The 13,242-nt window shown below is 43.1% G+C and overlaps 1 protein-coding gene across 1 annotated transcript in view; it reads left to right on the top strand.

The window, feature by feature from the left end:
* LOC311130572 (lysine-specific demethylase 4B-like) overlaps positions 1 to 2,518 on the top strand; it is a 32,702-nt gene extending 30,184 nt beyond the window's left edge. The window contains exon 10 of the mRNA XM_084163339.1: positions 832 to 2,518. Within this exon, the coding sequence (XP_084019465.1) occupies positions 832 to 1,293 (462 nt within the window). The 3' untranslated portion in view covers positions 1,294 to 2,518. The remainder of the gene's footprint in view (positions 1 to 831) is intronic.
* Positions 2,519 to 13,242: the final 10,724 nt, after the last annotated feature.

The following is a 13,242-nucleotide window of genomic DNA, read 5'->3' as shown; positions in this document are numbered from 1 at the left end:
GTAGCAGTAGAAACGCATTCTCTGGAGTGATGAATCACACTTCACCATCTGGTAGTCCGACAGACGAATTTGGGTTTGGCGGATGCCAAGAGAACGCTACCTGCCCCAATGCATAGTGCCAACTGTAAAGTTTGGTGGAGGAGGAATAATGGTCTGGGGCTGTTTTCACGATTCGGGCAAGACCCCTTAGTTCCAGTGAAGGGAAGTCTTAACGCTACAGCATTCAATGACATTCTAGACGATTCTGTGTTTCCAACTTTGTGGCAACAGTTTGGGGAAGGCCCTTTCCTGTTTCAGCATGACAATGCCCCCCGTGCACAAATCCTGGTCCATACAGAAATGGTTTGTCGAGATCGGTGTGGAAGAACTTGACTGGCCTGCACAGAGCCCTGACCTCAATCCCATTGAACACCTTTGGGATGAATTGGAACTCCGACTGCGAGCCAGGCCTAATCGCCCAACATCAGTGCCCGACCTCACGAATGCTCTTGTGGCTGAATGGAAGCAAGTACCCGCAGCAATGTTCCAACATCTAATGGAAAGCCTTCAAAGAAGAGTGGAGGCTGTTATAGCAGCAAAGGGGGGACCAACTCCATACTAATGCCCATGATTTTAGATTTTGGATGTTCGACGAGCAGGTGTCCACATACTTTTGGTCATGTAGTGTACTTTACTTGATGCTCCTGACTCAAAAATGGGAAACATACATGCTTACAGTTTGGTTGAAAAGGTTGTAGGGGTTTGAAGGGTGTAGGGGCAAAGGTATGGAAGAAGTGATTGTGTCTACTTCATACCACTGTTTTGACCATAAGCTGTATCTTCCCTGTCTAGGCAATACCAACCCAGGAAGGTGTTATGCCAGGAGATGAACCACAGGCAGCCAAGCGGCCTCGCCTCCCCGCTCCTCACCCCCCACCTCAAGCACCCATGGACTCAACACAGCAGCACCTCGGATGCCACCCCCCAGCTACAGCCCCAGCACCTCACAGTATTACACCCACCACCCCCAGCCATGCCCCTGCTCCCCCCAACACTGACATCAGTGCCCCTACCCTCACACAGGCTCTGGCAATACCCATCCCAGAGCCCACCCTTAACCCAATGCCCGCTCTCCCTGACCCCTGTCTCGCTGACCATCTCCCAGCCGCCCCACTGCTGCCCCTGTCCCCAGCCATGCCCTCCCAGGACCTGGGTGACGTCTACACGCCTAGCTCCAGCTACGTGTCCTACATGGAGACTCTGCTCAATGCACACTTCCCCCCTCAGGAAGAGGGCCCCGGTCCCCTCTTTTAATGAGACACACCACTCAGCAGTGCTTGCTAGGCTCACAGGAGCTAAGCTAATGCTTTGAAAGATAACTTAATCTATGCTAACGGAAGCTAACGGAGATGAAGCTAACGGAGGCTAACTAATGGACAGAAGCATCTGCTACACATGATCTGAAAACAGGGCGCAGAGAAAGCACTCCTCAGTTGCATGTCTTTTTTCATTTGAATTTTCTCACTGTGGTTATGGGCAGCTCCTGGAACTGCAGCGGAAGAGGAGGCTTCTTTCCCACCTCTGTATCTCTTCCATTGTGCAAGACACAATGTGTAGACATGAATAGACTCTCGCGAGCATCAACGCCGTACCTATCTGCATCCATTTATTTAACTATTTCCCTCGCTTTTACAGAAAGGAGAAACCCTTCACTTGGGCACGTGACGTCAGCAGTCTACGTGCTTCAGCTTTTTGAGTTATTCTATGAAACCAGCTACAAATCTTTTTTTAATAGAAGCCAAACCAACCGCTAACAATAAAACAGAAGATCAAATGGACAGAATATTTGTGTACAGTTTCAATAATGTATTTTTTTGTGCGAGATGTCCTGGGAAAAGGGTGGGGATGTATTACGGGGGTTTCACAAGTATTTAAATGTCTTCGTCACATATTGATATAAAATATTTGTACAAAGAAAAAAATGTTCAATGCGACCATGGTAGTTACACTTGTAACTTGTCTGCAGAACCATTGAATTTTGTGAAGATGTGTTGCAGTAGTCACGAACGTGACCTTGTATCGACTAAACCCAAAATGGTCATGTACACAAACGGCTCACGTTTTCCAACTCCAGAACTTCTCTGGGCTTGTTTTGTAGCATTCTTCGTAAAATGTAAAATCAATTCAATGTTACTATTCAACTTTGTCTGTTTGTATGACTATTCTTTCTCTGTTTATTTTGTGAATATATTAACTAACCTCACGAGGTGACAGAGAAAATGGTTTGATTATCAAATTATGATCCTTATTTTTGGAGATTTTAGAAGCATAAATTACATTTCTACTCCGGTGAAGAAATAAGGAATTTTCAAATGGTGTGTTGACTCTTTATATAGGTGCTACAAGGTATCCTGGACTACTGAGGAAGCATGTTTCTCATACCCTTAGTCACATTGTACATAGTGCAAGCCTTGTGTATGTGAATCAAATCTGTCAATGTCATATTTATTTCATAGGAATTAAACAGAGTTGCAATGATTGCCAGCTTCCATAGTTTTCCTTTCCTTTGTCGTGTTTAGAAACTGTCTCTTATCCCTCTCTCCTCCACCATCTGTCTGTCCTTGCTCATCCTGCGCACCACTCCCCTTCCCTGCAGGCCGCTGCGGTTTGACTTTGCTCTAATGGCACGATTGAGCTCAGCGGAGGTAAAACTACAGCTATTACTGCCCCCCCCCCCCCCCCCCCCCCCCCCCCGTCCTCCTCTGGCAACAACACAAGCCGAATCCCAAAGAGGAGGCTAATGTTTAAAGGTGGGGTAAAGTGTTCCAGAGCACATAGGGGTCACCATTGATTTTTACTGCCCGTAGGTGTAGTTCTAATGAGAAGAGGGACAGTGACTGTTCCTCACCTCATCTGCCAATTGTGGCTTGCTGTCCGATTCTCTACCCTTCTCCAAAACTGTGCACTCGTACATTTCCCCTCTCATCGATTATAAAAGGAATGGACTGGTGTAAGGAATATGGTGGAAACTCCCTCCAGCCATGCTTGCACCAATCCAATACCTTTAAATGCAAGGGGGGGAGTGAGGAAGTGCACACTTCTGGATTAAGGGTAGAGAATCCGAAGGCAATTAGTCTCAACATCTCTAAAATGCCTTCTTCTAGACATTGAGTTCCACCGCAAAAGGCAGCTATTGCTGCATTTACACAGGCAGCCCAATTCTGATATTTTTCCCACACATTTTGACCAATCAGATCAGCTCTGAAAAAGATCTGATGTTAAAAGCTCTGATGTGATTGGTTAATATCAGAATTTAGCTGCCTGTGTAAACGTAGCCTACGTTTCTTACACTGTGTCAGATATTCTTCCAAAATGTAGAGGTAGTAATGAGAAGGATGGTTTGCTCTAGCCCCAAATATTATTGAATACAGTTGTGTACATTCCAAGTACTCTGAAATGTTGCCCCTGTTCAAGGATGGCAACCACAATCACCAGAGTATGGTCAAAGCAGAGAGAGAAGATTGTATGAATAGGATCTAGTTAACAGATATACAGTGCCTTCAGAAAGTATTCATACCCCTTGACTTATTCCACATTTTGTTGTTACAGCCTGAATTCAAAATTTTCTCACCCATCTACACACAATACCCCATAATGACAGTGAAAACATGTTTTTATACATTTTATACATTTGTTTTGCAAATGAAATGCATAAATATCTAATTTACATAAGTATTCACACCCTGAGTCAACACTTTGTAGAAGCACCTTTGGCAGCGATTACAGCTGAGTCTTTCTGGGTAAGTCTCTAAGAGCTTTCCACACCTGGATTGTGCAACATTTTTCCATTATTATTTTCTAAATTCTTCAAGCTCTGTCAAATTGGTTGTTGATCATTGCTAGACAACCATTTTCAGGTCTTGCCATAGATTTTCAAGTAGATTTAAGTCAAAACTGTAACTCAGCCACATAATACATAACACGTATTCAGGACAAAAAGTAAATTGCTTTGCCACATTTTTTGCAGTATTACTTTAGTGCCTTGTTGCAAACAGGATGCACGTTTTAGGATATTTATATTCTGTACAGGCTTCATTCTTTTCACTCTGTCAATTATGTAAGTATTTTGCGGTAACTAAAGTAATACTGCAAAACATGTGGCAAAGCAATTCACCTTTTGTCCTGAAATACAAAGTGTTATGTTTGGGGAAAATCCAATACAACACATTACTGAGTACCACTCCATATTTTCAAGCATAGTGGTGGCTGCATCATGTTATGGGTATGCTTGTAATTGTTAAGGACTGAGGATTTTTTCAGGATAAATAATACACGGAATGGGGCTAAGCACATGCTAAATCCTATAGGAAAACCTGGTTGAGTCTGCTTTCCACTAGACACTGGGAGATAAATTAATCTTTCAGCAGGACAATAACCTAAAACACAAGGCCAAATCTATACTGGAGTTGCTTACCAAGAAGACAGTGAATGTTCCTGAGTGGCCGAGTTACAGTTTTGACTTAAATCTACTTGACCATTTATTTTACCCTTATTTTACCAGGTAAGTTGACTGACAACACATTCTCATTTACAGCAACGACCTGGGGAATAGTTACAGGGGAGAGGAGGGGGAATTGAGACAATTGAAAGCTGGGGATGATTAAGTGGCCATGATGGAATGACAGAGCTTGAACATTTTTGAAAAGAATAATGGGCAAATGTTCCACGATCCAGGTGTGGGAAGCTCTCAGAGACTTACCCAGAAATACTCACAGCTGTAATCACTGCCAATGGTGCTTCTACAAAGTATTGACTCAGGGGTGTGAATACTTATGTAAATTAGATATTTATGTATTTTATTTTCAATAAATTTGCAAATACAGTGGCTTGCGAAAGTATTCACCCCCCTTGGCATTTTTCCTATTTTGTTGCCTTAAAACCTGGAATTAAAAGAGATTTTTTGGGGGGTTGTATCATTTGATTTATACAACATGCCTACCACTTGGAAGATGCAAAATATTTTTTTTGTGAAACAAACAAGAAATTAGAAGAAGAAAACCAGAAAACTTGAGCGTGCATAACTATTCACCCCCCCAAAGTCAATACTTTGTAGAGCCACCTTTTGCAGCAATTACAGCTGCAGATCTCTTGGGGGTATGTCTCTATAAGCTTGGCACATCTAGCCACTGGGATTTTTGCCCATTCTTCAAGGCAAAACTGCTCCAGCTCCTTCAATTTGGATGGGTTCCACTGGTGTACAGCAATCTTTAAGTCATACCACAGATTCTCAATTGGATTGAGGTCTGGGCTTTGACTAGGCCATTCCAAGACATTTCAATGTTTCCCCTTAAACCACTGGAGTGTTGCTTTAGCAGTATGCTTAGGGTCATTGTCCTGCTGGAAGGTGAACCTCCGTCCCAGTCTGAAATCTCTGGAAGACTGATACAGGTTTCCCTCAAGAATTTCCCTGTATTTAGCGCCATCCATCATTCCTTCAATTCTGACCAGTTTCCCAGTCCCTGACGATGAAAAACATCCCCACAGCATGATGCTGCCACCACCATGCTTCACTGTGGGGATGGTGTTCTCGGGGTGATGAGAGGTGTTGGGGTTGCGCCAGACATAGCGCTTTCCTTGATGGCCAAAAAGCTCGAGTTTAGTCTCATCTGACCAGAGTACCTTCTTCCATATGTTTGGGGAGTCTCTCACATGCCTTTTGGCGAGCACCAAACGTGGTTGCTTATTTTTTTCTTTAAGCAATGGCTTTGTTCTGGCCACTCTTCCGTAAAGCCCAGCTCTGTGGAGTGTACGGCTTAAAGTGGTCCTATGGACAGATACTCCAATCTCCGCTGTGGAGCTTTGCAGCTCCTTCAGGGTTATCTTTGGTCTCTTTGTTGCCTCTCTGATTAATGCCCTCCTTGCCTGGTCCATTAGTTTTTGTGGGCGGCCCTCTCTTGGCAGGTTTGTTGTGTTGCCATATTCTTTCAATTTTTTAATAATGGATTTAATGGTGCTCCGTGGGATGTTCAAAGTTTCAGATATTTTTTTATAACCCAACCCTGATCTGTACTTCTCCACAACTTTGTCCCTGACCTGTTTGGAGAGCTCCTTGGTCTTCATGGTGCCGCTTGCTTGTTGGTGCCCCTTGCTTAATGGTGTTGCAGACTCTGGGGCCTTTCAGAACAGGTGTATATGTACTGAGATCATGTGACACTTAGATGATAAGAGCGTCTGCTAAATGACGTAAATGTAAATGTAAATGTAGATTGCACACAGGTGGACTTTATTTAACTAATTATGTGACTTCTGAAGGTAATTGGTTGCACCAGATCTTATTTAGGGGCTTCATAGCAAAGGGGGTGAATACATATGCACACACCACTTTTCCGTTATTAATTTTTTGAAACAAGTTATTTTTTTCATTTCACTTCACCAATTTGGACTATTTTGTGTATGTCCATTACATGAAATCCAAATAAAAATCGATTTAAATTACAGGTTGTAATGCAACAAAATAGGAAAAACGCCAAGGGGGATGAATACTTTTGCAAGGCACTGTACTTCACAATTTCTTTTTTGACTTTGTCATTATGGGGTATTGTGTGTAGATGGGTGAGAAAAAAATGTATTTAATCATTTTGAATTCCGGCTGTAACACAACAAAGTGGAATAAGTCAAGGGGTATCAATACTTTCTGACGGCACTTTATATTCTATATGACATGATGAGACATGAGTTGTGAGTTATGGGATCCCTCTCTTCTTACTGCAGAAATATTGATTATGTGCTTGCACTGTGACAAATGACCATCTTTAGAAAACCATTTGGAGATGTTTGAGTGAGGGTTCCCTAGGTCCTGGCATATCTTTATTTTTTATTTTTTTATCTTCATTGAGTACAGATTAAAATAATTCATCTTGACTTGCTTCAAATTTGCCTCTTCATATTTTGATGCTCTCTTCAGCAGTGACATTTGTAATGTTGTAATTATACAAAGGAAGAACCCAACACCGCAACATCGGATATGTTTGAGAATATAGTAGATGTCAAATGCAATTGAAAGTTACATCAACATCTGCTCATATCATTCACTTCAGTTTCACTAAAGGGATGAAGGAAAACAGTAATATTTGTCCCTTTCAGTCCACACTCATTTACCCCTACCAAGATTAATATGAATAAAGAAATAAAACTTTCATCCTGTTAATTGCAGAGCTGGCACATCCCCAGCGCAAAGGAGGACTGAGAGCGGCACTTTGGAATGTTAATGGCTGTGCCGTTACAGAGAGGGCGACTCAGCCTTGGCATCGACATCTGTGTGTGTGTGTGTGTGTGTGTGTGTATGTGCACGCATCTGAAGGATTTGTCACCGTGAGTCCCCCCGACCCCCATCGTGTTCTGCCCCCCCCCCTTCCCCCAGTATACCAGCTATAATTAGAAACCCTGGCTCACATCAAACAGCTAAAACCACCCTCACCCCCCACACCCCTCGCCTGTCACACCAAGAGAGGGGGTCACTCTGTGGAGACCTCATCCCCCTCGATACGTCAGCTGGCTTTTCATCTGGCAACTTCAAAACAAGTTTCTTTCTGTGTAATGCCAGACGAGCAGGAGAAGGAACCTTCCATCTAGACAACGACTTCAAAAGATCAGGGTTAAATAATTCCTCTCACTTCGCAGGCGAGATGTGGAAGAGAGGAGAAAAGCAGCATTTCGTTCAGGTTTCTGATCCCAACGAAATTTGCTCTTCCTATTCACGTTAATTTAGGCTTTAACAATAGGACCAGAATGGGAATGTGGCACATACCAACGGTTTCTGATTTAGCTGTGACATGGTTAGCACAGAGACAGACGGGCGATGGACACAGCAGATGTCACAGTACATAGACTAGACAATGTCCATACACCCCTAGTGTGTAGGGGGTAGGTGATAAGCCAGGGGCAAGAGGTCGATTTGGTATTGGATGCCTCTAACGTTCACATTCCCCCACCTATACATACACACACACACACACACATATACAGTGTACAGTATATGGTTGTCCAGTGCCTACTATGTATCACTTTGATAAACAAGTCTCCCTCTCTCCACAGTCCACACACAGGGTGGCATGGAATTGTGATTTTGGTAAAACTGTATACGTTTGGAACCAACAGCTCCTCTCATCTGCACAGTTGATATTGTGATGAGACACATAAAGTACATACAGGCAGCAGAGCATCTTCTAAGATCATAACATGTTCTATTAAAAAAACATAGCTCTACATGAGTCACATCTTAGGGGACTGCCGTAAGCAGACTTGTGCAACACAGATGCTAAGAATAGTCTTCACAAACCCACAGCAAGTCTCATGTAATAGAAACACCAAATTGTTTATGCATTGAGCCTACATTCCAAACAAATTACGTACAAAGATGAGCAATAATACCAGCACTTTTGTTTACATTAGCGTTAGGGGGAAAAGCATTCACAATCAATTCTTCAGCAGGGGAGATGGAAAATGAGGTCTGGAAATAGCTATTACGCCCCATAGACCCTCCCAACTGTGGCACTCATGTCCTCTAATAATTTCCCCTCTACACAAAGCTGCACACATTTCTCCTCAGTGTCCCTGAGAGGATAACATCTCTCGTTATTAAGCAAACACTATGCTTGTTCAACAGTTATTATCAATTGTTAGGAAATTCTAGGGGCTTAATAACAGTTCAATATTCAGTCTAAATATATGGCTATAGGGCGGCCTATCCCTCTAAATGACTCTTATCAACTGTATGCAAGTATTTCCTTTGTGTTGTCTTAGGAATGCTGCATTATCTCTCCGACCTGCATTCTGTCACACCTCTGGGTAGCAGAGGTTCTGTTGTCTTTACATCCTGTATGTCTGATTTCTGATTGGAAGTTAACTCAACAGTAATGCTATTGGTTAAAAACTCAGATTTTGAATCCAAACATGGTAAAATGGTTATAAAAGGGTCTTCGCTTCATTGTCTCTTTCTCTTTTGTTCCTGACCTGCGTTGGCAGGATACACTCTCCCTCTTTCTTTCTCTCTCCACCCTAGGGACTCTTGTGGCATGGCCTTTCAGGCTATGACTTCTCTCTCTCTTTCCCTTATGCCTAGAATAATGCCTTGTAATGCTTGTTAATGCTTTGTAACTTAAGCGTTATGCCTTGTATGTGATTTCATCCATATTACAATGTAAATAAATATCTGCCTTTGATATAGACAATTCTAAGACCTTTCTTGACCCTCCAATTCCTGTAACTCAACTGTAGTCTCTTGCATATTATGGAGTCAGATAAATATTTTAATAGGCTAATTGCACATAGTCTTAAGTTTGGGTCGCAGGTGAGGTACAGATGAAGTCGGAAGTTTACATACACCTTAGCCAAATACATTTAAACTCAGTTTTTCACAATTCCTGACATTTAATCCTAGTAATAATTCCCTGTCTTAAGTCAGTTAGGATCACCACTTTATTTTAAGAATGTGAAATGTCAGAATAATAGTAGAGAGAATGATTTTGAGATGGCCACTCCTTGACTTTGATGTCCTTAAGCCATTTTGCCACAACTTTGGAAGTATGCTGGGGGTCATTGTCCATTTGAAAGATTCATTTGCGACCAAGCTTTAACTTCCAGACTGATGTCTTGAGATGTTGCTTCAATATATCCACATCATTTTCCTTCCTCATGATGCAGGAAAGCACCCCCACAGCATGATGCTGCCACCCCCGTGCTTCACGGTTGGGATGGTGTTCTTCAGCTTTCAAGCGTTCCCCTTTTTCCTCCAAACATAACAATGGTCATTATGGCCAAACAGTTCTATTTTTGTTTCATCAGACCAGTGGACATTTCTCCAAAAAGTATGCTCTTTGTCCCCATGTGCAGTTGCAAACCGTAGTCTGGCTTTTTTATGGTGGTTTTGGAGCAGTGGCTTCTTCCTTGCTGAGCGGCCTTTCAGGTTATGTCAATATAGGACTCGTTTTACTGTGGATATAGATACTTTTGTACCTGTTTCCTCCAGCATCTTCACAAGGTCCTTTGCTGTTGTTCTGGGATTGATTTGCACTTTTTGCAAACAGAACGCGTCTCCTTCCTGAGCGGTATGACGGCTGCGTGGTCCCATGGTGTTTATACTTGCGTACTATTGTTTGCATAAATGAACGTGGTACCTTCAGGCATTTGTAAATTGCTCCCAAGGATGAACCAGACTTGTGGAGGTCTACAATTGTTTTTCTGAGGTCTTGGCTGATTTATTTTGATTTTCCCATGATGTCTAGCAAAGAGGCACTGCATTTGAAGGTATGCCTTGAAATACATCCACAGGTACACCTCCAATTGACTCAAATTATGTCAATTAGCCTATCAGAAGCTTCTAAAGCCATGACATAATTTTCTGGAATTTTCCAAGCTGTTTAAAGGCACAGTCAACTTAGTGTCTGTAAACTTCTGACCCACTGGAATTGTGATACAGTGAATTATAAGTGAAATAATCTGTCTGTAAACAATTGTTGGAAAAATTACTTGTGTCATGCACAAAGTAGATGTCCTATCCGACTTGCCAAAACTATAGTTCGTTAACAAGAAATTTGTGGAGTGGTTGAAAAACGAGTTTTAATGACTCCAACCTAAGTGTATGTAAACTTCCAACTTCAACTGCTTTGCTTTGCTGCAGGAGGGACTGGTGCACTTCACAAAATAGATGGCATCATGAGGAAGGAAAATTATGTGGATATATTGAAGCAACATCTCAAGACATCAGTCAGGAAGTTAAAGCTTGGTCGCAAATGGGTCTTCCAAATGGACAATGACCCCAAGCATACTTCCAAAGGACAACAAAGTCAAGGTATTGGAGTGGCCATCACAAAGCCCTGACCTCAATCCTATAGAAAATGTGTGGGCAGAACTGAAAAAGCGTGTGCGAGCAAGGAGAACTACAAACCTGACTCAGTTACACTAGCTCTGTCGGGAGGAATGGGCCAAAATTCACTCAACTTATTGTGGGAAGCTTGTGGAAGGCTACCCGAAACGTTTGACTCAAGTTAAACAATTTAAAGGCAATGCTACCAAATACTAATTGAGTGTATGTAAACTTCTGACTCACTGGGAATGAGATGAAATAAATAAAAGCTGAAATAAATCATTCTCTCTACTATTATTCTGACATTTCACATTCTTAAAATAAAGTGGTGATCCTTACTGACCTAAGACACTGAATTTTTACCAGGATTAAATGTCAGGAATTGTGAAAAACTGAGTTTAAATGTATTTGGCTAAGGTGTATGTAAACTTCCGACTTCAACTGTATCTCTCTGGGTGGTGTTGAGCAAGAGAGGTCACTTCAGATATTAATTGGCCTGCAACTCCTGAGCTCCATTTAACATCTGCTTAAGAAAATGTATATACAGTACAGTACTAACAGTAACTACATCAAACGACAGGCCTATAGAGTATAACACTACAGACAAGATTGCAGTTTTTGGGAAGTTTGACATTTTTGAGTCATATCAAACTAGTAGGCTCAGCAGAAAAAATATTTGCCATTTTACATTTACATTTTTACATTTTAGTTATTTAGCAGACGCTCTTATCCAGAACGACTTACAGTGCATTCATCTTAAGATAGCTAGGTGGGACAACAACATATCACAGTCATAGTAAGTACATTCTTCCTCAATAAACTAGCTATCAGAGCTAATAAGGGGAAAAAAGTTAAGTGCGAGTGTTAGTTCACAAAAGCCATTTTTTTTCTGGGGGGGTACTGTGGGATTATTTAAGATACTCTTTGAAGTGGTAGGGTTTCTGATGTTTTCGGAAGATGGGCAGGGACTCTACTGTCCTAGCTTTAGGGGGAAGCTGGTTCTACCATTGGGGTGCCAGGACAGAGAAGAGCTAGGACTGCGCTGGATGGGAGCTGCCCTCACATAGGGGTGGGAGGGCCAAGAGACCAGAGGTGGCAGAACGGAGTGCTCGGGTTGGGGTGTAGGGTTTGAGCATTGCCTGAAGGTAGGGAGGTGCAGTTTCTCTAGCTGCTCCATAGGCAAGTACTGTGGTCTTGTAGTGGATGCGAGCTTCGACTGGAAGCCAGTGGAGTGTGCAGAAGAGTGGGGGGAGATGGGAGAACTTGGGAAGGTTGAACACCAGGCGGACTGCAGCATTCTGGATAAGTTGCAGGGGTTTGATGGCACAAGTGGGGAGCTCAGCCGACAGCGAGTTGCAGTAGTCAAGACGGGAGATGACAAGTGCCTGGATTAGGACCTGCGCCGCTTCATGTGTGAGGTAGGGTCGTACTCTACGGATGTTGTAGCGCATGAACCTGCAGGAGCGAGTCACTGCTTTGATGTATGCAGAGAACGACAGGGTGTTGTCCAGGGCCATGCTAAGGTTCTTTGCATTCTGGGTGGGAGACTCAGTGGACTTGTCAACCATGATGGAGAGGTCTTGGAGCAGGCAGGCATTCCCCGGGAGGAAGAGCAGCTCTGTCTTGTCGAGGTTGAGCTTGAGGTGGTGGGCCGACATCCAAGCTGAGCTATCTGCCAGGCAAGCAGAGATGTGTGTCACCACCTTGGTGTCAGAAGAGGGGAAGGAGAAATGTAGTTGAGTGTCATCCGAATAGCAATGATGGAAGAGCCCATGTGAGGATATGACGGAGCCGAGTGACTTAGTGTATAGAGAGAAGAGGAGAGGGCCTAGAACCAAGCCCAGGGGTACACCAGTATAATAATAATAATATAATATGCCATTTAGCAGACGCTTTTATCCAAAGCGACTTACAGTCATGCGTGCATACATTTTTGTGTATGGGTGGTCCCGGGGATCGAACCCACTACCTTGGCGTTACAAGCGCCGTGCTCTACCAGCTGAGCTACAGAGGACCAGTAGTGAGGGTACATGGTGCAGACACAGATCCACTCCATGTCACCTGGTAGGAGTGGCCTGCCAGGTAGGATGCAATCCAAGAGTGTGCAGAGCCTGAGACACCCAGCCCTGAGAGGGTAGAGAGGAGGAAATTATGGTTCACGGTGTCAAAGGTAGCAGATAGATCTAGGAGGATGAGAACAGAGGAGAGAGAGTCAGCTTTGGCAGTGCGGAGAGCCTCCGTAACACAAAGAAGAGCAGTCTTGGTTGAGTGACCCGTCTTGAACCTGACTGGTTAGGGTCAAGAAGATCATTCTGAGAGTGATAGCGAGAGAGTTGGTCAGAGACAGCACGCTCAAGTGTTTTGGAAATAAAAGAAAGACGGGATACAAGTCTGTAGTT

The sequence above is a fragment of the Coregonus lavaretus genome, assembly GCF_964263955.1.
Source record: "Coregonus lavaretus genome assembly, chromosome: 6".
Lineage (NCBI taxonomy): Eukaryota > Metazoa > Chordata > Actinopteri > Salmoniformes > Salmonidae > Coregonus > Coregonus lavaretus.
This window is presented reverse-complemented; position numbering and strand designations above follow the sequence as displayed.